This window comes from Rattus norvegicus, chromosome 8, assembly GCF_021556685.1.
Source record: "Rattus norvegicus strain SHRSP/BbbUtx chromosome 8, alternate assembly SHRSP_T2T, whole genome shotgun sequence".
Taxonomy (NCBI): Eukaryota; Metazoa; Chordata; class Mammalia; order Rodentia; family Muridae; genus Rattus; species Rattus norvegicus.
In genome coordinates, this window is record NC_141541.1 from 59,486,278 (window position 1) to 59,509,152 (window position 22,875).

General features: G+C 41.0%; 1 protein-coding gene across 2 annotated transcripts in view; it reads left to right on the forward strand.

The window, feature by feature from the left end:
- LOC148004129 (uncharacterized) overlaps positions 1-19,170 on the forward strand; it is a 48,186-nt gene extending 29,016 nt beyond the window's left edge. The window contains exons 4-5 of one of the 2 annotated variants that reach the window (XM_087564135.1): positions 17,192-17,229; positions 18,360-19,170. In XM_087564135.1, the coding sequence (XP_087420261.1) occupies positions 17,192-17,229; positions 18,360-18,567 (246 nt within the window). In that variant the 3' untranslated portion in view covers positions 18,568-19,170. Of the gene's footprint in view, positions 1-4,897; positions 5,061-17,191; positions 17,230-18,359 lie in introns of those variants that run through there. The other variant, XR_015627649.1, reaches the window with a different exon arrangement.
- Positions 19,171-22,875: the final 3,705 nt, after the last annotated feature.

The window sequence follows — 22,875 nt, forward strand, 5'->3', positions numbered from 1 at the left end:
GATTGAAATTACAAAGGACCAAGAATTAGCTATCTGATTAAGAACACATTTTACAAACACATTCTTCTCCCAATGGAATGGTAACACATGGTCAAAGTCACTAATGGAGCTACAACTCAGCAATACTACAACCGACTTAGATTCTGGTTCTAAGATGCGGCTTGGTGAAGGAAGGTGGTTCAGGAATGAGGTTGGAATGTACTGAATACCGTGGAGAAGGCCTTACAAAGAGAAAAGACCATATAGGGTACACATATATATTCAAGTCCCCAGAGTCACTGATTCTCGTTACACCCAGCCATGATTTAGAACTGCACATAATTCTTTCAGACTTCAGACATCTACTTGCACTCTATAAGGAACAGTGAAAGAATCTTAGTCTTCTACATCAGAGTCCAAAACTGAGTGAGAAGGGTCAAGTGGTAAGTCACCTCCACCCCTCGGCTTACATAGGCAGCAAAATGACTGGATCCTTTGCTTAGTCGGGAACACTTCTTGTTTTATGACTTCCCTGAGATAGAACAGTAGGTACTACAGATAGCGTGATGCGATGGATTAGAGAATAAACTTGGTAACCAATGAAACATGCTCTGTAACTTACTAAGAGGCATTTGAGAGAAAGGTAGCATAACCTTTCCATGCCTTAGTTTCCTTTTCTTTAAAGCAGAGATCTTACTGATTCTGCCTCATAGAGTTTTCAGGATGAGTCAGATTATTATAGATAAACTATTTAAACAGTGGCCACTATATAGTATCTGTCAGCAGCTGATGACCACTGTGATTACAAATCCTGGCAAATCGCTTCATTCATCCTGGCCAGTGAGGGTACATCTCTGGTGCTGGGACCCAGCAGAGATGCTGAAAAGGTACCCGCCTACCTTGCTGAGTTTTGGATGCTGGGTAGCAGCATTTACAGAACTATCATCATGGTTGTCAACCAGAAGTCACCATTGTAACTGTTGTTCCATTAGCCTCAGTTTTGCTCATTGCAGTGACAGAGTGACCATCTCTGATAGAACTTATGACACATTGTTGCTTTGCTTGCAATTTAGTGTGACTCAGGTGGCATAAAGGATTTGTCTTCTGTTGAGCTACTAAGTATTTTTATTTATTTTTTTTATTAACTTGAGTATTTCTTATATACATTTCGAGTGTTATTCCCTTTCCCGGTATCCGGGCAAACATCCCCCTCCCCCCTCCCCTTCCTTATGGGTGTTCCCCTCCCAACCCTCCCCCCATTGCTGCTAAGTATTAAGAACTCTTTTCATTTTGTATTTGGGACAGGGTCTTACTAAAGTTGCAAGTCTTGAACTTGTGATCCTCCTGCTTCATCCATCCTAGGGAGTGTGGGCAGGAATTACTAGACTTGGGTAGCAATAGGTTTTAAGCTTCTGTACATCAGGGTATGGATTCTGCTTCATATTAACAGTAGAAAGAGAATCCTATCTTTGCCGAAGAGAAGTACCATGTCTGCCATGTTTTCCAAAGTGCTGATATTATAAGTACCTCTTGTGCCTAATGACTGCTGGGATGTTATCCTGATGTCCTAGATAGGGAGTTATAGGGTACATAACTGAACCCATAAGTGGACCCTGAGCACCTTTTTCCAGATCTCTTGCTGACTGTTATGTCTCAGGCTGAAATTTAGCAGCCCATACTTTCTTTCATTTTCTTTTTACCCTCTACTCATTATTGCAATAAAACGGAATAAAACAAAACAAAAACATAAATGATAGAATGTATCACCCAGCTGTCCCATTATAGTACCTGTTAATTTGAGGGGTTTGAATGCAAATTGGTGAAACTGTAGAACTCCTTCAGATAGGCAAGGTAAATCTGAATACTGGGAAAAAGACTGTACTTTAGCCCTGTAAAGACATTAAGTTATTACCTGATAAAAACACATTTGACTTATTTTTCTTTGGATAGTTTCAATAAATTGTCTCATGAAATCTTTACTGTGAGATAGATCCTGTTACTAATACAATTTTATTAAAAGGCAGCTTTTTTTAACCATAACAGAGTGAAAATGGAGAACACTGATGAAGAATGTCTCTGCTTCCAAACACAATGGTTATTTAAGAAATTGCTTTCCACTTAAACAATATCCAAATATCACAAGGATAAAAACATACTAAATTGTTTAATAAAATGAAAGGTACTGTTCCAGGTGGGCACAGACACTTTTGTGTTGCCCTTCCCCCCTCTCCATGACCCATTAGAATGACAACAGAAATTTTTTAAGGGCACACATTTACAAGGCATAAGACCATGAGTGTATTGCTCTTTAGATTGGAAGCAGGAGTTTGGAGGAATGAGATGGGAACTGACTTTACTGACCCAAACAGGCAGAAATCTAAGCTTGTGGCGTGGACAGCCAATAAAAGCAAACAGATCCAATCTGCAGAACTCCGAAAAGGCTCAGGAATTTGAGACCACAGGTATCTGGAAAAGTAGGAAGTGTAGCTCTGGCTGAAAATAGATGGATTAGTTGGAAATCTCATTTGTCTTAGCTGTTAGATCTCCAGGTCCTTTTTTCCAGGGCAAATGTCCCTCTATCCTCTGGCCAAGGATTTGAAGGATTTAGCTTCAAGGAGGGTGAATCACAGGGTTCACCGAACTGGAAGAACTGCATTCTTCAGATGAGATAGAGCCACTTGTCTGACAATAGGAGGAAGTAGGCAGTAGTCAGTAACCTGCAGTGGAAATTCTAACCTAGAACTAGTTCTAGGTTCCTGCCTAGTTCTAACATAGGATCTCTCAGCTTCCTGCGTGAGGCCTGTGGAGCTTGGAATCAGCACCTTTATCTTGAGCCCTGAGACTGGAAAAGATTCTAATGTGGGAGACACAAGGTCTTCCACAACTGTGAACTTCTATAGAGACCATGTTTATGATCCCTCAAAAACACAACCGTGTCTTTATCTTACCATCTGGTAGTGAAGCCCACTGGTCAGAGATCCTACCTAGAGGCATTTAATTTCAGTCAGGTACCCACAAATTACCAGATGTTTGCAGAAAGACCTCAAGTTATAGATAGAAAATGAAAGACTTTTAATATTCTCAGAATAAAAGGAAAACCTGCCCATAAGGAACAAATTTCTTAGGTATTAAAAATAATAGCACAAATTAAACATTCTTAGAATGTTTGGAAGCTTGGACAGTGAAGCTGAGAAATATTTCAGAGTATGTATCCCAAAATTGTGTATGTTGGGGAGGAGGGTAAATACAAGAGTATGGATGGGTAGTTGATATGATATCATGTATAATAATAGAAGTTCCAAGAAGGAAATAAAGAAAATATGATTAAGTACATATTAAAATATTTCCCAGAACTGTAGGCATTAACCTTCAAAGCTTCCTTATTGGACAACAAAATAGGATATGAAAAATATGAGTTCAAACAAAGAAAATAGAAAGTATTTTAGGATATCAAAGATGAAGACATCCTAAAGTCTCCAGAGAGGAAGACAGACAATTGCAACTTGAAGCATTTTGTGATGATGTGTGAGGATACTTGAGACTAGATAATCAATAAATTAATAAGTGTTTATTTGGTCCTGGAGGCTGATTAATCTGGAAATGTGGGAGAACATTGTATTTGATCACCTCATGGCAGTAGACCAACAGGGCACAAGAGTACACGCCCAAGAAGGGACTGAAGTCCTTGAACCTTTTCTGTGATAACCAGTACTGTCCTATAATAACATTAAACCAGTGTAGAGCTCCTGTTACCCTATCATCCATACAGCCCCACTTCTAACACTATTGAGTTAAATGATTACGTTTTCAGCACATGAAATTTGGGGATACAGTCAAGGTAACAATCATTGGCATGGGAATGATCAGGAGTCAGAGTAACAGTTTAGAAAACAAACAGCAGACAGCTAAAAAGTGATATATTTATTTAGAGTTGTGGGTGTGACTAAAAAATGAATTGACATAAGAATAATGTTAATTTATGATCTAAGGAAATTATAACTACATAGTAAACTAGAATAAGAGTAGTTGCTATGAAGAGGCAACTAAATTATGTTGGAAGGCTTAAAAGATAAGATTTATTTTCTTAAGATTTATGTAGGATTGGTCTTAACTTCTCCCCCTTAAGAAAGATACCATATCTTCACTTAGAGTTTTCACTGTCTACTTTTGAGACAGGGATGGCAAAGTGATCTTTTGGTTCTGTTCTTTTCAAGTGTTCTCAATGTTAATTGTCAACATACCAGAATAGTATGATTTAACTCCATCAACTTAAAAACTAGGATTTTGTACCCAGCCAAACTGAGCAACCAAGCATGAAGGTAAAAGAAAGGCACTTTAGGAACTACAAATTCTTAACACTGAGTGCTCAAACATCCCTTTTCAGGAGGCATTTGGAAGATGGATTTCTCTAAATTTAGTGCATCATCCAAAAGAGAAGGTAAAATGACTTGAAAATTAAGCATTTACCATAGGATCAAGATATGAGTCTGCAAGACAAAATGGAATGAAATAAAACACACATGGGCTTCCTCTGTAGTGGAACTTGGCTGTTAGACTTGGAAATGAGCAACAGTTAGAGTAAGCCCAACAACTGGATTCAATGAGGAAATCAGTAATTCCATCAAACAAACATTACAAACTAGAGAGTACTCTATTGAACTACACACACTGGGCTGTTTTATGTAGTCATAAACTCTAAACAGAAATGGGCTGGAGAGATGGCTCAGGGTTTAAAATGCTACCTCCTTTGGAAAGAACTGAAGTTTGTTTCCCAGTCACTGTGACAACAGCCTGTAACCCTGGCTCCAGGGGATATGGTATGCTCTTTTGGACTCTGTGGGTGGCATATTCACACATGCACACACAATTCAAACCTGTGTTTAAAAATCTATATAATAAATATTGATCCACACAACAGAGTGAAGACTAGCAGAAGACAAGCTTACAGTGGATCCTTGATTTCCATGGATTCTACAGCTGCACCATGACAAATGTGGGATCAAAAAACCTTTGAAACTAGTGGTATCTATAATGAGCACACACCAAAGTTCTTGCCACCATTCTCTAAATAGCACAGTAAGGTGAGTATTTGCACAGTCTTTCTGGCAGCACTTGAAGCGTGGGGTAAGGATGTGTATAGGTTATATTCACAGCTGAAATACTATGCTATTTTATAAAAGATACTTGACTATCTTCAAGACCCAGTGTTTTGTGGGATGTGGGAACCTATTCTCTGTGGGTACTAGAAGATGTTTATATATTTTTATGAGAGTGTGAGGTGTACAGACCTAAGAATTAAATTCAAATTTTACACAGAAGTGCTCAATAGAGTGATGGCTCTTAGCCTTCCTATTGCTGCTACCGTTTAATACACTTCCTCAGGTTGTCATAAAATGATTTCCATTGCTACTTCATAACTGTAATTTTGCTAGTGTTATGAATCATAATATAAATATCTGATATGATGAGGCCCTAGTGAAAAATAATCGTTTAACCCCAAAGGGGTCACTACCCACAGGTTGAGAACCCTACAACAGACAGTTTAAGTTTTAAAAGAGTATAAATAAACAGTATAAAAAACCTATTTGGAAATGCAGAAGTAAATGCCAGAAACAACAACAACAACACCACCACCAGAACAAGGGGACAGGAACAGTTTCCGAGCAGTGAGGATGGGGAAGCAGATATCAGGGGCAGGGATTGCCTTCTAACACAGCACTTAAATAAGAAATAAGAATAAACGTGACACCAAAGACAACAAAACACCCTCTTACTATCTGACTTGATGAACATCCTGCTCTATAATTCTTCAGAAATTAGAAAATCATCACTTATTTGCCAAGTATCTAAATGTCGAGGAATTGGAAGCTAATTCCAAAGTGGTAAAGCAAGAAGTTGACTGAATTTCCCATTCCTTTACTAAAAACCATTCAAGGATACATGCAGCACTACTCAGTATACTCAGAAGGTCATTCAATAAATATTTTTGAATGAAGGACTGGAGCACAAGCCGCAAACGTTCCAATCTTGTAAAATAACGAAGCTGTACCTTTCTCAAGTATGAATGTTTTGGATTATGTACCGTCTGCTAGTTCCATGCTCCTTACATGGGGTCTGGCCATACATATGGGAGATACTTGTGAAGCGTTTGGAAGGAATTGAAATTTTTAAGTGCCCTAGAGACCTGGTGGGGCCAAGAATGAAAGGCGGGGTGCTTTCTGTGGACTTGGTGCATTTGATTTGTCACTTTCCGTTGGAATGAAAATGAAATTCACAAATTCCTAGAGACTTTTACTGGGAGTGAAATTCCAAGCTTTTATGGTCCTCATCCGTAAAGGAGCTTACTGGACTCCATGGCTTAGATTACTGACCCACATCTGGAATCTTGATGGATCCATGGTTTTCCTCATAGACTGTAAATCACATCCAAAATGAAATGTCTTTTAATCTAGTCCAGTTCCAGCCACTTGTGTTTTGTTAGCAACTAAAGAATGTAACTTAGACATAAAAGCCTACGCACATGCCTGTGTCTGTGTGTTCATTATTCCCATTTTACATTTCAATTTCTTTTGTTTTTCTGTAACTGAAATCTCCCTCGGCATGTATTGATGACACTTGTGATAAAGCTATCTTCCTTCTAGTATCCTTCCCTGCTTATTTTCAAAGGCAAAATTTAACTCATACACAATTACTAGTTTGGGGTGTGTGTGTGTGTGTGTGTGTGTGTGTGTGTGTGTATGTGTGTGTGTGTATGTGTGTGTACATATATACATTACATTCGTAAACATGTGTGTGCATGAGTATAGAGGCTGGAGATCAGCCTCACGTGCTATTTCTCAAAGTTGCTGTCTACCTTGTGTTTTGAAGCAGTGTCTCTCATTGACATGAAGCTCACCAAGGGTAGGCTTGCTGGCCAGCACATCCCCTAGTCCTTCTGCTTCCACTGGCCTAGTTCTGGGTTTACGCACATATTCCACACACCTGGCTTGTTAATGGGTTCTGGTGATTCAGCTCAGGTTCCTGTGCTTGTATGGCATGCTGTCTACCAAGGGTGGCCTCTCCCGACTTCTACTTAAATAAGTATCAGAAGACATGGGCGGAAACATTGCCATCTGTATCATACGAGCCTATGGGCTGATTAACAGCTTCGGTTCTAAGTGTTTTATTCATCGGAACTGACCTGGTTCTTTTCTATTTATTTTCTACTGTTGCTTTGGGAAATTGTCATGGATTTGGTGCATCACAACACTTTATTATCTTGATTGTTCTTTAGTTAGGGAGCCCAAAATGGTTAAATAGAGTAAACTCAAGGGATGCATCTTGTTTTTATTTCATTTTCTGGGCCTTCTAGAAAAGAATGCCTCTTTGCTTTTTATCTTCCAGAAGTAGCTCCTGTTACTCGGCTCATGGCTTCTCTTCCATCTTCAAAGACTGAACCACCATCTTTCTCTCTCTGCCTCTCTGCCAATCTGCCCCCCTTCCGACTCACTCTATCTTTAAGATATTTTGTTATCCTCTATCTGCCATTTCTTTGACTCTGTGAGGTGCCAACAGGTTCTGAGGTTCCCAACCTGTTTATTTGGATGCACTGCTCTGTGACCTATGATCGTTACAAAGTTACAGAACCAACCGGTGATACTTGTTTCTACTTGGCAAGTAAGAAAGAAGTGTTGAGTTCCGGAGGTCTCTAAAATGATACTCACATAAATCATTATCAATGTATTGTCATACTTTTAAACACTGTAGAAGGATGTATCAGTATTCTTTTCTGTGCTTTTGATTATCATAGGCATGCTTTTTTAGATTTTCTTTTCTTTTCTTTTTTTCTTTTCTTTTTTTTTTTCGGAGCTGGGGACTGAACCCAGGGCCTTGCGCTTGCTAGGCAAGTGCTCTACCACTGAGCTAAATCCCCAACCAAAATGTGTAGCCCCTGCTGGCCTCGAACTCGTGATCCTCCTGCCTCTGCCTCCTTCGGCAAATCCTACCGGCGTGCGCCACCACAACCGGCTTAGCTTTTCTTTCTCACCTCATTTTAGCCTAACTATATGTGCTTCCACATCTATGTAGCATCCCGTTAGAGCAGTGGTTCTCAAGCTTCACGGTACTGCCACCCTTTAATACAGTTCCTTGTGTTGTGCTGAACCCCAACCATGAAATTTCGTTGCTGCTACTAACTGTAATTTTGCTGCTTTTACGAATCATAATGCAAATATATGTGTTTTCTGATGTTCTTAGGTGACTATCATAGTCAGGGTTTCTATTCTTGCACAAACATGACCAAGAAGCAAGCTGGGGAGGAAAACGTTTATTCAGCTTACACTTCCATATTGCTGTTCATCACCAAAGGAAGTCAGGAATGGAATGCAAGCAGGTCAGGAAGCAGGAACTGATGCAGAGGCCATGGAGGGATGTTACTTTCTGGCTTGCTTCCCCTGCCTTGCTCAGCTTGCTTTCTTATAGAACCCAAGACCACCAACCCAGGGACAGCACCACCCACAATGGGCTGGGTCTTCCCCTTTCATCACTAGTTGAGAAAATGCCTTACAGCTGGGTCTCATGGAGGCATTTCCACAACTGAGGCTCCCTTTTCTGTGATAACTCCAGCTGTGACAAGTTGACACACAAAACCAGCCAGTACATGACCCCTATGAAATGGTCATTTGACACCCCAAAGGGGTCATGATCCACAGGTTGAGAGCCATTGCATTTATATGGTGTAGGCCCACACGCCTCTCCAGTCTGTGATAGTCTCCCACGTTATGTAGCTTTTATTTATTTATTTTTTTGGCTCCGCTGATGCCATCGCATCAGGGTGACTTTCCTTGGCCATTGTTTCTAAAGGTACAGCACACCCCCTTTGTTTTTCTTCATAGCATTTGTCAATAGTCAGGTCCATGTAATATGTGCATTATTATTTATCTCTTTTATTAGAATATTGTCTCTGCAAAGACGTGCTTTTATTTTGTGTGTTAAAATAGGCCCTCAATAAGAATGTCCCCAATGAATGGAGGAACAGCAAAAAAACTTTTTAAACAAGGAAAGCCACTACCTTCAATAAATACACTCACTGCCCATTTGTAAGTGTAGCTGCACATATTTAATTATAGATTAGAAGCCATTACGTGCATGCATGTATATATTTACAAATGTGTAAATACTAAATCTTATGTACTTTCCCATCTTCTTAAGGGTCTTCAGAAAAATTAATTTTAATTGCTATAAAAAACTAATGTTTTTACGTATTATATTATTACACTGACTGGTGTACTGTTAACTAACCACCCTTCTATTTCGTGTGCTTCAGAATATTCTTTGACCCTCTATTGTTGAGAGATCACTGTTTGACAGGGAACTTAAACTCTTTGTCCTCATCCTCTTGTTACAACGAGAGTATCTGGATTATTACTACTGTTCATGTAGTGTTAGCAAAGTGACCAGACAATGGCTGCTTTGGTAGATTTTTATTTTCCTATATTTTAGTTCCTATTTAAGAAATTGCTATAAAAGTAATGTTTCATTGTGTATCTGTTGTGATTGATACTTTCTTCAATTGCACATTTTTTTCATTTATAACAATAACATAACCAAATCAGAGTAAAGAAACAGAAAAAGATAAGAAATACATGCGCACGTGCGCATGAAAGACAGACAGAGAGAGAGAGAGAGAGAAAACGAACATAATATACAAGCAAAAGACCAGGAAGGTAAAAACAAACAAACAAACAAATAAATAAAACAAAATGAAACAAAGGTCTATAAAAATATCATTGAGCTCACTTTGTGTTAGCCATCCACGGCTGGGTGTGGGATGTACCCTTCCTTCCTAAGTGTAGTCTGTATACCCAGTGAGACTCCATTGGCAAAAACTAACTTTTCCTTTGCAAGCAGGTGTCAATTACAAATAGCTTCCTGGTTATGGTTGGGATCCTCTATGCACTCCCCTCTCCCCTCAGCCTCAGGAGCCTGTCTGACTTGAACATGTGTGGGCCTCATGTGTGCTCCTGCAGTCTGTGTGTTCACATGAGCATCAGTCCTGCTGTATCTGGATGTCAGTTTCTGTGGTAGCATCTATCCTCTCCAGGATTTGTAGTCTTTCTGCCTCCTCTTCTGAATAGCTTCCCCGGCTCTGAAGGGAGGGGTTGGATGAAGGAAACAACCATTTAGGACTAACTGTTCCAAGATCTCTTAGTGACTGACTGGTCCTTTTTATATTATGTTAGGACAAGTATTCAGGAATTGGGTTAATGAGCTGGAGTGGTATAAAATAAATTAAGTTAAATCCACTTGCAACAACTATGCATATCTTGGTTTTAAGTATAAATTCCCTTAAAGAACAACAAACAACATATATACTATATTCTTTTAGGAGAAATTGCCTCTTAGCAGTTGTTTCATCTAGCATATATAATTTGTATTGTTTCAGAAATATTTTTCTTGGTTCCAAGTGATCTTTTAAGGTTCTTTAAGGCTTAAATTCTTTTCTTTGCGTTTATACTTTAAAAATGTTCATAATTTTGTTCAAATCTGGGAATGGATTCCCAGTCCCTTCTGGAATGTGGATCGTTCATTCATTTTAACTCCGGCTCTCCTTTGAGTCTCTTAGAATTGTGTCCAGATTATTTCCTCTGAAGAATTTTTTTTAAACGTTGAGAACTCTTTCTAATTTAACAGTTTTTCTTAAAAATAGATACATCATCAGTGTGTTGTTACACTTGTCTCTGTCTTTCCTGGTCTCAGTTTAGCTATTGCACCTGTGCAAAGTGGAGTGGAAGTTATTTATGTCTCTGCCCTCCGCCGGGAATGCATGATTCCTGACATTTTAATTCCCTTAAGCATAAAAGCAGATAGAAGGGGGGAAAATCAGACTTTATGCTGGGGACTGAACAGATTGCCTACCGCGGTTAGCAGTGGATGCCATCCCCCGCATCTTCTTTCTGAATTAGAAATACAATTTTATAGATGGTGTCCCCAAATGACCAGATACTTTGTCTTTTAAATCGAATTTCTTAGGAAATTTTGCACTGGGGGTTAAAAAAGTCTTAATTGGTTGGCAGAATGGCTGGGAGTGGTGGAAGGCTTTGGAGGCCTGCAGATGTGAGCTGGTCAATGAGAGCTGCGTGACTTCGAGCTTCTGCTTTGCTCTTACCCGTCAGTACCTGAGCTGCCAATGGATGTACTATTCTCTAGCTCAAATGCTGGTGTAAGGATGGGACAAACTGAGGCATGCAGAATACATGCAAAGTGCCAGTCACATGGTGAATGCCAAAGTGTTACCTGTGATGACAGCGACGGGAAACATAATGAGATATTACATGCAAAAGTGCAGACATCTTGATGCCTGCTGCTGCCGACTTAACAGATTTCCTCAGGCTTCCCAAGGCAGAATCTCAGCCCTCCAAGGGTTTAAATGCTTAATTGAATTCAGAGGTATTACTCAGTAGTGGTTTTAATGTCTGCATCAAATTATGACATTTGAACGGTCCCTAACATAATAAACGGGATTCTAACATAGTTACACTGGTAATTTTATAGACGGAAGAACAGAGTTCACTTGCTCAAGATGATTTAATCATGGCATCATAAACTGAAAGATAGGATGGGGTCATTGCCATCTCATCCACGGCACCTTGGCCTTAGGAGATGGAACTGGTTGACAATAAAGGAGAGCTTTCTGTCTGGTGGAACACATCATTCAAGCCATGCAACCCCAGTACCTAGAGTAGGAGAAGCATTGTACACGGAGCCTCCAGCTATGGAGATTGTAGGACACAGTTTGGGCTATTGAGGTGCTGTCTTACTCCCCTGGATTTGAATCCTGGCCTGTAAGTGATACTCTGAGGCTTGTCCTGATAGACACTGACATTTGTGATACATCACCATCCTACTCTACTGGCTACAATTAGTCTCTGCTTAGTCTGTTATCATTTTTATCAAGTTGCCTGGGACCCCAGCAGGTTGTCAGCAATCTCTAACTGAAGGTTTACCTTTTGGTTCAAGGAGTCTCACTATTTTTTCCATGTTTCTCTCATCTGCCACAGTCTGGTTCTAGGCCAAGCCACCAGATGCTCTGAGACCCTTGGAAAATTTCATGCCAAGTTGTGTGCCTAGGATTTCTCTGTTGGTATCAGGTCCCACAATGGTAAGAGCACTGCACACGAGCCATTGGCTAGTCTTTGCTGGCACAGCATCCAGACTTTCCCTTCTGGAGTTTGAGCTTCCTGGAATCCTTTTCCCCTCTTGGAGTACTCAGTTCTGCTTGAGGAGCACAGTCATTTCCACATCAAACTGCCTTTTCAGCTAACCTGTAAATTATGTATAGAATTTGTTCTGCCCCAGCCTCTTCCTAGCCTATACCTGGGGCTCCCTTCCAGATTTCAAGGTAGCATACTTTTCTGACTTGTGTTCTCTAAGTCTATGTTCATGTTTAGGTACTTTTCAGGGTTTTTGATTATCTTCAACATCTTTATTGTAGTCAAAAAAGGACAATCATATAAAGAATGTCTATAAATACAAAACTGTGTGTGTATGTATCTCTGTCTCTGTCTCTCTCTCTGTATGTGTATGTATGTGTGTGTGTGTGTGAGAGAGAGAGAGAGAGAAAGAGAGACAGAGAGAGAGAGACAGAGACAGAGAGAGACAGAGACAGAGAGAGACAGAGACAGAGAGACTATAAGGGGGCATGATTTTTCAGAGTAAATATTATGGATTTTTCTCAATTATTTTATACCTATTCTTAATGTAGAGTAGTATTTATAACAGAAACCACAAAGTACTCTATAAGTGGCTTAACCCTGGCAAAGATCTGAGCTTTCCTGAAAACTTGGGCAGGATGTATTTATTGGAAATATGGGAAGATATCATGGAAGGTAAGGCACTCAGAATCAGCATGCATTCTAGTGTTGTAGTTGATGTGTTTAGGTGGTTTGTAGAGGCTAGGGACCAGATCATGAAATGATCTGCTGTAAATCCTGAAAGATGAGTTAAACAGCAGAATTCCTTCTGTCACAGTGGCTATGTCAAAGCTTCACAATGTTTCCAAAAGAGTTTTTTTTAAAAAGTAAACAACACTTTTAGTTTACCTACAGTTATCCTTATCATTCAAGGTTCTAGATGGTGTATATTCTAGCTGCCAGGAAGCCTCCGTGAATGGTACGTACCCCAGCTATGTTGGCCACACTGCCTCCCACCAAGGGCTTGCGTTTGACGGTGACTTGGCCAGTCCATCTATAGGGGGTCTTCTCTTCCCCTCAGAGGTTCTGCTCATCATATTGTGAGAAGCCCTTCAATGCTGTTCTTTTTCTGAGATCCTCCCCAGCTTGATCATCTGGCCAAGCACAGCTAAAGAAACAGACCAGGGCAATGGAATGATCTTGGAATGGGAGTCGAGGACTTGGGATTTATTTCTGTTTTGCTAATCATTTCTTCTGGGTCTTCAGAAAATGAATTTCCCAACCCTGGATAAAGTTCTGTGTAGCATCATCATCCTGCCACCTGGATGCTTAATATTTAATCAGCTTCAATAAAGGTTTGTCTCTCTGCTTTTTTATTTACTGTCCTAAGTATAAAGATGATGTCGTCAGCAATCTTGGGATATTGGAGCTACAACTCTTCGAAATGCTTTTGTGACAATTTTATTTCATGGCAAATGACATTTATCTCTCAGTGAGGTACCGAAGGATAGGAGTTGGATTTACATTCTGCTTTTTTGATGCCTGTATTTTATTGACTACATTAAACTTCACATTTAAACACAGCGGATGGCTACAATTTATTAGGAAACTAAATGACAGTGACATTTGATTCAGGCAACTGAGACGGAAAGGTTACATTTGCATGATTCCGAGTCTCAGCTTTTAGTTTTAAGTTCTGAAGGGCAGCGGAGCTTTCTCTAGTCATTAACCCATGCAGAGTGCGTATGGATCAGAGCAAAATCTGTTTGGAACTAGGGATGACACTTGCCTCTCATAATTCTCAATGAATAGCCCATACGCAGCTGAGTGGAGCAGGGCTGTGGGAATTCTCTTCAGCCACACGAGTGGAGGAGCTGCTTCCAATTGATTGCTTTCTCTCAGTCCAGGCAGCCCACTGGACCAGATCTCCAGTGATGTTGGTCATTTCCCTCTGATACTTTGCCAAACCTTCACCACGTGTCTCCAGCCACCTATATAACCCTATGTCTTAGTGAGGGTTTTACTGCTGTGAACAGACACTATGACCAAGGCAAGTCTTATGAGAACAACATTTAATTGGGGCTGCCTTACAGGTTCAGAGGTTCAGTCCATTATCATCAAGGCAGGAACATGGCAGCATCTAGGCAGGCATGGTGCAGGAGGAGGTGAGAGTTCTACATCTTCATCTGAAGGCTGCCAGCAGAATACTGGTTTCCAGGAGGCTAGGACAAGGGTCTTAAAGCCCATGCACACAGTAACACACCTATTCCAACAAGGCCACACCTTCTAATAGTGCCAATCCCTGGGCCAAGCATATATAAGCCATCACACCCTAGCTGCATTCATCTTAACAAGAGACTCTCATACATTTCAGATATGTAGAAACATCCGCTAACTCTGTGTGAGGCACAGTCAGGTGATTACAAATGGCAAACCATCCTTGGTGCTGCTAGGATGAGCAGCCAGCCGGCATAAGGTCTGGGATCGCACTACCTACCACGTCATCCCTGAATCTGACTATGGTTTGTCTTGCTATTTAGAATAATCAGTTGAGTGTTGTACTCTCCTTCTCTTTCACTTTTGCCCTTTTTTACAACCAGGAAGCTTGTCTACATACTTACCCAGGCTTTTGTTGCTAGGCAGAATATTTCTTTCCCAAGACCCACCTTCCACTAACACATGTGATCTCATCAATTGACTTCCCAGGGCCTTGCCTCTTCTTTTGTGCTTTTAACATCTATCTGCCTATTGGACCCCTTTCTCCTCATTCCATTTTATTGATTTCTTCAGCTGTCCATCTGCCATATAACTCTAGGGTGTCTTTCCATTCTCCTTTGTCTATTTAGATCTGTTTTCTCATTGGGACAAGGATTGCACAAGATTCAGTTCTTTTTTGTTGTGGGGCTGGGGATTGACCTCTGGGCTTTGTGCGTGCTAGGCAAACATTCTACCACTGAGCTCTATCTCCAGCAGATTAAATTCTTTATAGATATTCGTTGATGCTGTTTGTTCAGCTGCAGTAATCTGGACATTTCTCTCTGTGTACATGTTTTTAATTCAGTGTCACCATCATAAGCAAGAGTGGAAAGGATGTGTTTTCTCACTTATCCCACTGAGATGAAACTCAGTCTGTGGTTTCCTTTGACCAACAGAAAGCACACAGAAGTAAGTGCTTGCCACCCCCTGTCAGTCTCCAAGAAGTATGGCATGCCTCTGCTGCCCCCCGATTCCGGGAATGGACAGAGAGAAGAGCACACACAAGGTAGCCTCCAGTCCAGGAACACAAGGAAACACATGGAGTGGGAGTGAACAATTCACAGGCCTGCATCCAGCCCCCACTGAGCTCACTCAATATCAACTTAAATTCAAGTTGATCTCTACATATGCTGAGGCAAGAAAGATTCTCATTAGAAGACATCAAGAAGTCTGATGTGTAGTTGTTTGTATAGCATCGTTTCAGCAAAATCAAACCAATACACTGCCCCACCATTTTTTTCATCCTATAGATATTTATTGCACAGAACATCTGTATTGACATTTGTAATAGGAGCCCACTGCAGGTCAAATGCTAAAATAAGACAAGACATGTTGATGTTACAGTGTTGGGGGTATGGGTCATTGTACATTTGGTCTAGGTGACCAAGAGAATTTTCTAGAAGGAAATACTGAATGACACATGAAAGACAAGGAGACATGCAGGGTTTGCACAAGAATAGAAAGGGCAGAGGGCTATGGTGGAAATGAATTCGGCTCATTTGTCTCACCAATCACCCAAAGCTGTGCACTGGAAGCTAGAAATAGAACCAAGGCTGAGTGAAGCAGGGCAGCCAGACTGAGAAACATGATGACAGTGAGGAGAGGCAGGTCTGGCCTTGCTGGCCACCTGTCTCAGGCCTCCAGGGTAGAAGTGGGTCAGACTGGTTTAACATGTGGCTAGGCAGTGAGTTGCATATTCTGGTGAGCTGGTTGTAGGTAGTTCTGACTTTATTATCATCATCACCCTCCCTTTTATTTCTTGGGCCAATGTTTATCTCAGCAAAAGATGTGTGATGCACCATTTTCACTTGATGTAAATAACTACATTTTTCTCCTACTTTCGTGTGTGTACACGCCTGCATGTGCATGTACTCATGCTGGCAAAAGCCAGAGACTGACACTTGGTGTTTTCCTTAATCGCACTTTTTCCTTTTTTGAGACAGGGTCTCTCATTGAACCTGGAGGTCAATGATTAGGAAAATCTGATTGGCCAGTTAGTCCTGTATCTCATTGTGTAGGGATTCTTGTGTTTCTGTTTTTTTTTCCAGCAATGGGATAACATACATGCACCTCCACACCTACCTTTCATTGCTGCTGCTGCTGCTTCTTCTTCTTCTTCTTCTTCTTCTTCTTCTTCTTCTTCTTCTTCTTCTTCTTCTTCTTCTTCTTCTTCTTCTTCTTCTTCCTCTTCCTCTTCCTCCTCCTCCTCCTCCTCCTCCTCCTGTTCCTCTTCCTCCTCTTCCTCCTCCTCTTCCACCTCCTCTTCTACCTCCTCCTCCACCTCCTCTTCCTCTTCTTCCTTCTTCCTCCTTCTTCCTTCTTCCTTTCTCCTTCTTCTCTTACTCCTTCTTTTTCTCCTTCTCCTTCTCCTCTTCCTCCTCCTTTTGTTGGCCCCCCCTCTCACTTTTCTATCCAAAGTCACATGCACACATGATGGTTGAGACATGGTACCATGTATCCCAGGGAAGCCTTAAACTTACTGTGTAGCCAACGATGACCTTGAACCTCTTTTTTCCACCTCCCAAATGCTGAGACATGGGGCACCACAAACAGTTCCAGCAGTTCTGGGATTCAAATTCAGGGCTTATGCATACTAGGCAAGCACTTTAACAACTGAGCTAATACCAGCCTTCCTTCATACAATACTTAAAGTGTCAGAGAATTATCGAAGACTGGCCATATTCATGAACAACCCTCTCAAGAGGAACTGTTCCCATCCCTTCATGTCTTACCTTCAAGTCTCTAAATAACATAATGATTACTACTTCTTGGTTTACTACTTTTAGGTATTTCTTATTGACTTCCCACAGCTGACTAAGGAAACGTAAGTCTACTTTCTACTTTTTCTATCAAATGTGCTTTTTTATGTTCTGTTCTGTAATCTATTCCTTTTAGTATAATGGCATCATAGTTTTGCTTAGGTTGGCATTCACTATTGGGAATATGTAAGTACTGAATCATATAGTAGGTGCAATGGCCTTCCTTTTCTGTGAGGTTGCTTCCCAGACAGCCCCCAATAACATCTGCTTACTAATATCCAAAGTCTGTGTATTCCTTCTCCTTGTGTATGAATCACTCATTGACTTGTGTCCAGCACTTAGAACATTGCAGAAGCAATAGATGCCATTGTCAAGATTTGGCTCTGAGACAGGAAGACAACACTATTGACACTTAAGAGTGGTAGGCAGATTTCTAATGATGCCTCACTAAATCACTATCCTTTGACTAATAACATTAATCTTAGACCACTGTGAAAGATTTTGCAGATGAAACTAAGGTTAATAATTAGATGATATTGGGCATGTCAATAGGCCTGGGATCCTCATATCAACCTTTAAAGGCAGCAGAAGACAAGAGGCAAGTCAGGCAGAAAGGGAGATTAAAGAGACAAAAAAGATCAGAAGGACTCCCCTTATTGTTGCTGGTGTAAAATTGAAGAGAGTTGCCAGTGTGTACATGTGTCTGGACTTACAAATTGAATATGACCTCTGGCAACTGCCAGCAAGGACTCAGACTTTAGATCCAGAATCTCAAGAAAGCACATTTAGTCAGTACCTGGAATGATCCTGGAAGTGGATTCTTCCTAGTGTCTTCAGGTGAGAACACAGACTGGCTGACACTGATATTTAGAATCAGACTGTTTTCACCTCGACTTCTGGGCCTTGAGAGTACTGAACTACTATTATGTAGCAATTTCCTCCAAGCTTCAAACATTCCATTCCACCCTAAAGAGAAGTTCCTTACACAGAAATTAAACAACTCAAAACAGTTCAGGAAGTTCCTGAAACCTGCCAAATTCTCTAGGCCTCTCCCAGGACTAAACAATAAAGGCTGCTGAGAGTCCCAAGCTAAGCCACCTGTAAGAACCAGAGACTAGCTGAGCTGCCTGGGAGAGGCACAGAACAACTGAACTACTAGATGAGGACACTCTCTAACCTGTTTACCTGTCCACAGGCTGTGTGTGCAGTGTGCTCCAGTTTCTCAGGTTTGTGAGTTTGGCGATAGAACTCTTGTCGCGTGCCCAACGTCTCGCCAGCAAGAACGACGCTCGGACACCAGGATCCTTCTGCAGCAAAGCGTTTATTGCATCTTGAAGAGGAAGAGACCCAGGGCCCAGAAAGGCACTGCTTATAAAACCCTAGCACGGCGCGTCCACGCCTGATTGGTCGCTTACCCATGATCTCACTGGCACACCCCGGGGTGGGCAAAGACTTGGCGAGAACACACTCTTGCACATGCGCACACAGCTAGTTTCCTGAAAGGAAGTCGGGCTGGCACAGCAGAAGCCGGCGCCATCTTGTAATGGCGAATGCTGTCTCGGCTTTCCACAAACTCTCATTATTAGGTTTGGTGATACAACCCTCTTTGAGTCATTTCTGCTCCTGTAAGAAATCCCAGTAAAACTCATTTGTTCACCTAGTGGGTCTGTACTTTGGTCTGCCATAGGCTTACTATCTGAGGCATCTCTCCAGGGGAAAAATCTATCACACAGCAGCTACTGAACATGAAGTTATTTTTAGGTTGTAGAGTTTGATAATTTGAGAGTGATAGAAAACAAACACATTGTGGAAGTCAGCTAAATTATTTACATACAGAGGGAATCAGGAAAATATCAAGCTTTCATTGTGATATAGGCTGGGTGATTGATTGAAAATTCTCAGAGGACTGAATAAGAACTCTTACATGCTGAGGATGCTACCCGAGACAGACACTGTTCCTGTTTTCATGGAATAAACCCTGGTTATAGCAGACCATGCATGACTGCTGATTAGTTTTGTGTTCCATTCTTTCAAGTTTACTTATAACGAGGAGGACATTTCATCACAATTTAGCGCGATGCTTTTAGGAAAATTCCAGGATTATTTATCAAGCATTTAATGAACATTTTCTGAAGCCTAATTCCCCTGGGCCAAATGTTTGACCAGCACAGCTTAGGTGAAGAGAAGGCTACTGAAGCAAGGCACAGCACCTGTGTTCCACGATATGCGCAGGAAGAGAAGAGAATGGGAGTGAGGGGCCAGGACTGGGTTTCTAGAATATTTGTTAACATGCACTTAGCTAGATGTTTTTCATCTAGCACACACCAGCTATAAAGAAGACCATCTCTTCCTCTCTTCCTCTCATTTCTGATTCCAGTACAAATCCCAGGCAAAGGTAAGAATGTATTACCCTTGAGCGCTGTTTAAATTTTTATTTATACTCATAAAGATCATATTAACTGTTTGGCCTTGAGCTGGACAGATGTGTTTGCTCAGTAGCAGAAGATGAAGGTCCCCTGAAAGACTCCGTTGCTTATTTTCTTTTGTTCCTGAGCACTGTGATTTTCTGACATGTGTGACTCCCAGAGCCACTGCATTGCCGTTATTCATTTACTAATTTAGTGAGGGACCATTTGCTCAGGGGAGCCCTGGGTGGATTTTAAAAATAACTAAACATTCCATTTTTCCTGATCTTACAAGAACAACAAAGGAAGCTGTTGGTTTTATTCATGAAAATAGCTGGTTTGAAGTCAAACTGATTTCCTTTATATATGCATATATATATATTTTTTAATGTGCTCTGATATTTTCTATGCTTTGTATACTGTGTTCTTTTGCTAAATATTGCTGCATCTGCTTTTCTTCTGAGGAGGCCAAGAGACCATGAGCACAGCTTCACACTGGTTGCTTATTAACCTGCTCAAGAATCAATTGCCCTATACCTACTCCCATGGGAACTCTTGAGGACATAAACAGGAGTATGAAGGAGACCTTTTAGGTCATCAGTTTAGTTGAGGGGAAACATCTAATGCAGTCTTAGGTGGTGATGGATAAGAAAAGCTCTTCCATTGAAAGCACTTGGAAGATACTACGACAGCCTTGGTAACAAACAGAATCCAGGCAGGAAAAAAAAGTGTTCCCTTGCAAGGGAGTAGGAGGGCAATAGAATTTCTAATAGAATTACTGCAATCAGGAATTCATTAGGATGAGCCAGACAGGAACTGGGTGTGAAAGTTGGATGGGCAACTGTGTATAAAGATACTGTGTTAGAAAGAAAATATAAGCTAATTTTGGAAAACTTTTTAGTGGTTTGTAAATAAGAATTGGGTATGTCTACACTGACATATGCCTTCTCTAAATCTTACTACAATGTAGATGTCTTACCTGTATGAGGCTAAAAGAACATAAATGTGCAATATTTAAACAGTAAAAAAGTACATTTCTCAATGCTGTGAAGTTCGCAGAGTCGGCCCTGGTGGTTAGACGCGCCTCCCACTTAATGCCTTCGAGACAGAGACATTTTTCATCTTGGGACCCCTTCCCCCTTCATCATTGACCAAGGGTTCTATGCTAGCCAGGTGTGAGAACTTCAATGTATATGGAGCTCTCAAGCTCCAGGTCGGAAGCAGCCCATGTTACTTGCACCACTCTAGTGATCCAGATGCCTTTAACTCAAGGAAAAGCTAAGAGCGACAGTTTGACTTTGAAGGTACAAGGAAGAACCTTTCATCTCCAAGGCCGAAGTCTTGAACGAAGTCATAACCTGGCTCAGAAACTACTAGGGGCTTCTGTTTTCTACTTAGGTTCTTCTCCAATTAGAACATCCATTAGCTGTTTAATAAAGGCAGTGTAGTCCAGGATATCTCACGACTGTCCATGTTTACTGGGTCTAGACTCTTTATGACAACATGTCGCCTTGAATTTTGGTAGCTAAAAAGGTTCATATTACTTCAGGTACAGTTAAGCAATAAAACCAGAATGGAATACATTTTTCCTTATCATCCAGATAAAGTAAAAGAGTATTATCAGGTAGCTCTTCTAATATTTTATTAATCTATTTGCTTAATTTTGTAGGTGTCATGGGTTAGAAAGCTAGCTACATTTTTGACAAAGCCAGCATAAATATTCTAAGCCAATTTTCTGCTGAGTGTTACTGTGAGATCTGGTATAGCACTGAGCACATAGTAAGTATTCAACTTATGCGTAATAGGGTAAAAGAGGTTTCCATCACCTGCTTATTCCTTGAACACAGTGGATCCTCTCCACTGATCTGTCTTTGTAGACTGTAGCCAGGTGGGTTCTTGCAACCATTTTTCCAATTTAGCACAATAAAAATGTCCAGTGTCTGTACTATTACTTCCTAAAATTATGGATTGTGACTTCTTTTCTCCAAATGTGTTGGCTTTTCTGCATTTTTCCTTCTCCCGTTTCTCTTTAGTTTTTGAGCAGTTGTAAGCCTCTCGTGGCACAATCTAAGTTTTATATGAATATGTGCTGGCATTTCCAAGTTCCCCATCCTGTCCTTATTAGGGCTCATTCGAGGTCATACGCAGCAGCACTGATCGATATGGGGACTCAGGTGGGAAGTCTCAGGGGTCTCACTGTAGGGACACCACGTGGAGAGTGTTTGAGTTCTCCCTCGGATAGGGATCTGTGCATTAGACACCATTTGGATGAATTTTATATTAAGGTCTCATTTTAGAGTTTGTACATGGAGAGTCATAAACAATTGAACACTGGTAGCGTGGCGGATTGTTGTTTCTGGTGGGTGGTGCGGACCAGCATCTGAAGGCTTTGATTTCCTTCTCCAGGAACTCAAACTGTATTCTCTTGAGGCCTGTATCTTGATCTTTGGGCTTTGCCTTTCAGCTCACTCTTCATTTTTGGCATCTGTTCTTGCTTTTTTATGCTTAACCGTGTATTAAAAACATCTTAAAAAATATATTCTCCCAGCATTTCTATGGGCTTGGAGCAGGCACTGGGATTTCCCACTGTGGAGGACACTGTGATGCATGGCCCAGGAACCCCTTCACCGAAGGATTTGTTGACCCAGCTGCTGGCAGTGCTGTCTGTAGATAGGTTCAGCTGTCAACCCTTCAGAGGCTGCTCAGCTGCAGAGATCTTCCTCCTCCAAGGTCATGTCCCTTTCTTTCCCTGGGCAGTCCACATCCAGCAAATGATTAATGTAGGAGTATAAAGACTCCATCTCCTTAGACCACTCGGGGCATCTGTTAGAATACATTCTAGATCTGAGAACTGTGAGTTCGGTCAAGGCAGTCACTGATCTGAATCCCAACTTCTTGCTTTGCCTGCTCTTGATTTCACAGGCATTTATTCCAACACTAGTCCTGAAGAATGGCCTACTCTGTGCCACATGCTCTCTGGACCTCTGGACATCACACCAGTGCCCTCTGCATCAACCTCTGTCTCCTACTTTAGAATGTATAGGACGTATTTTGTTGTTGATGCTAGTCGAACATCTGCCAAGTCTGAGGTTCCTCAGCCTATCTTTGTGTGACAAATCTATTTATAGAAGACCTTGCCCACTTCTCAGTTTAATTGATTTATATTTTGTTTCAAGCTATTTAGATCATTTAACACTGTTTTACTTTTCCTTTTTATTAAAAAAATATACAGTGTACTCTGATCATGGTTTCCCCTTCTCCAAGTGCTCCCTTATCCTTCCTACCTCTGTCCCTTCTTTATGTCCT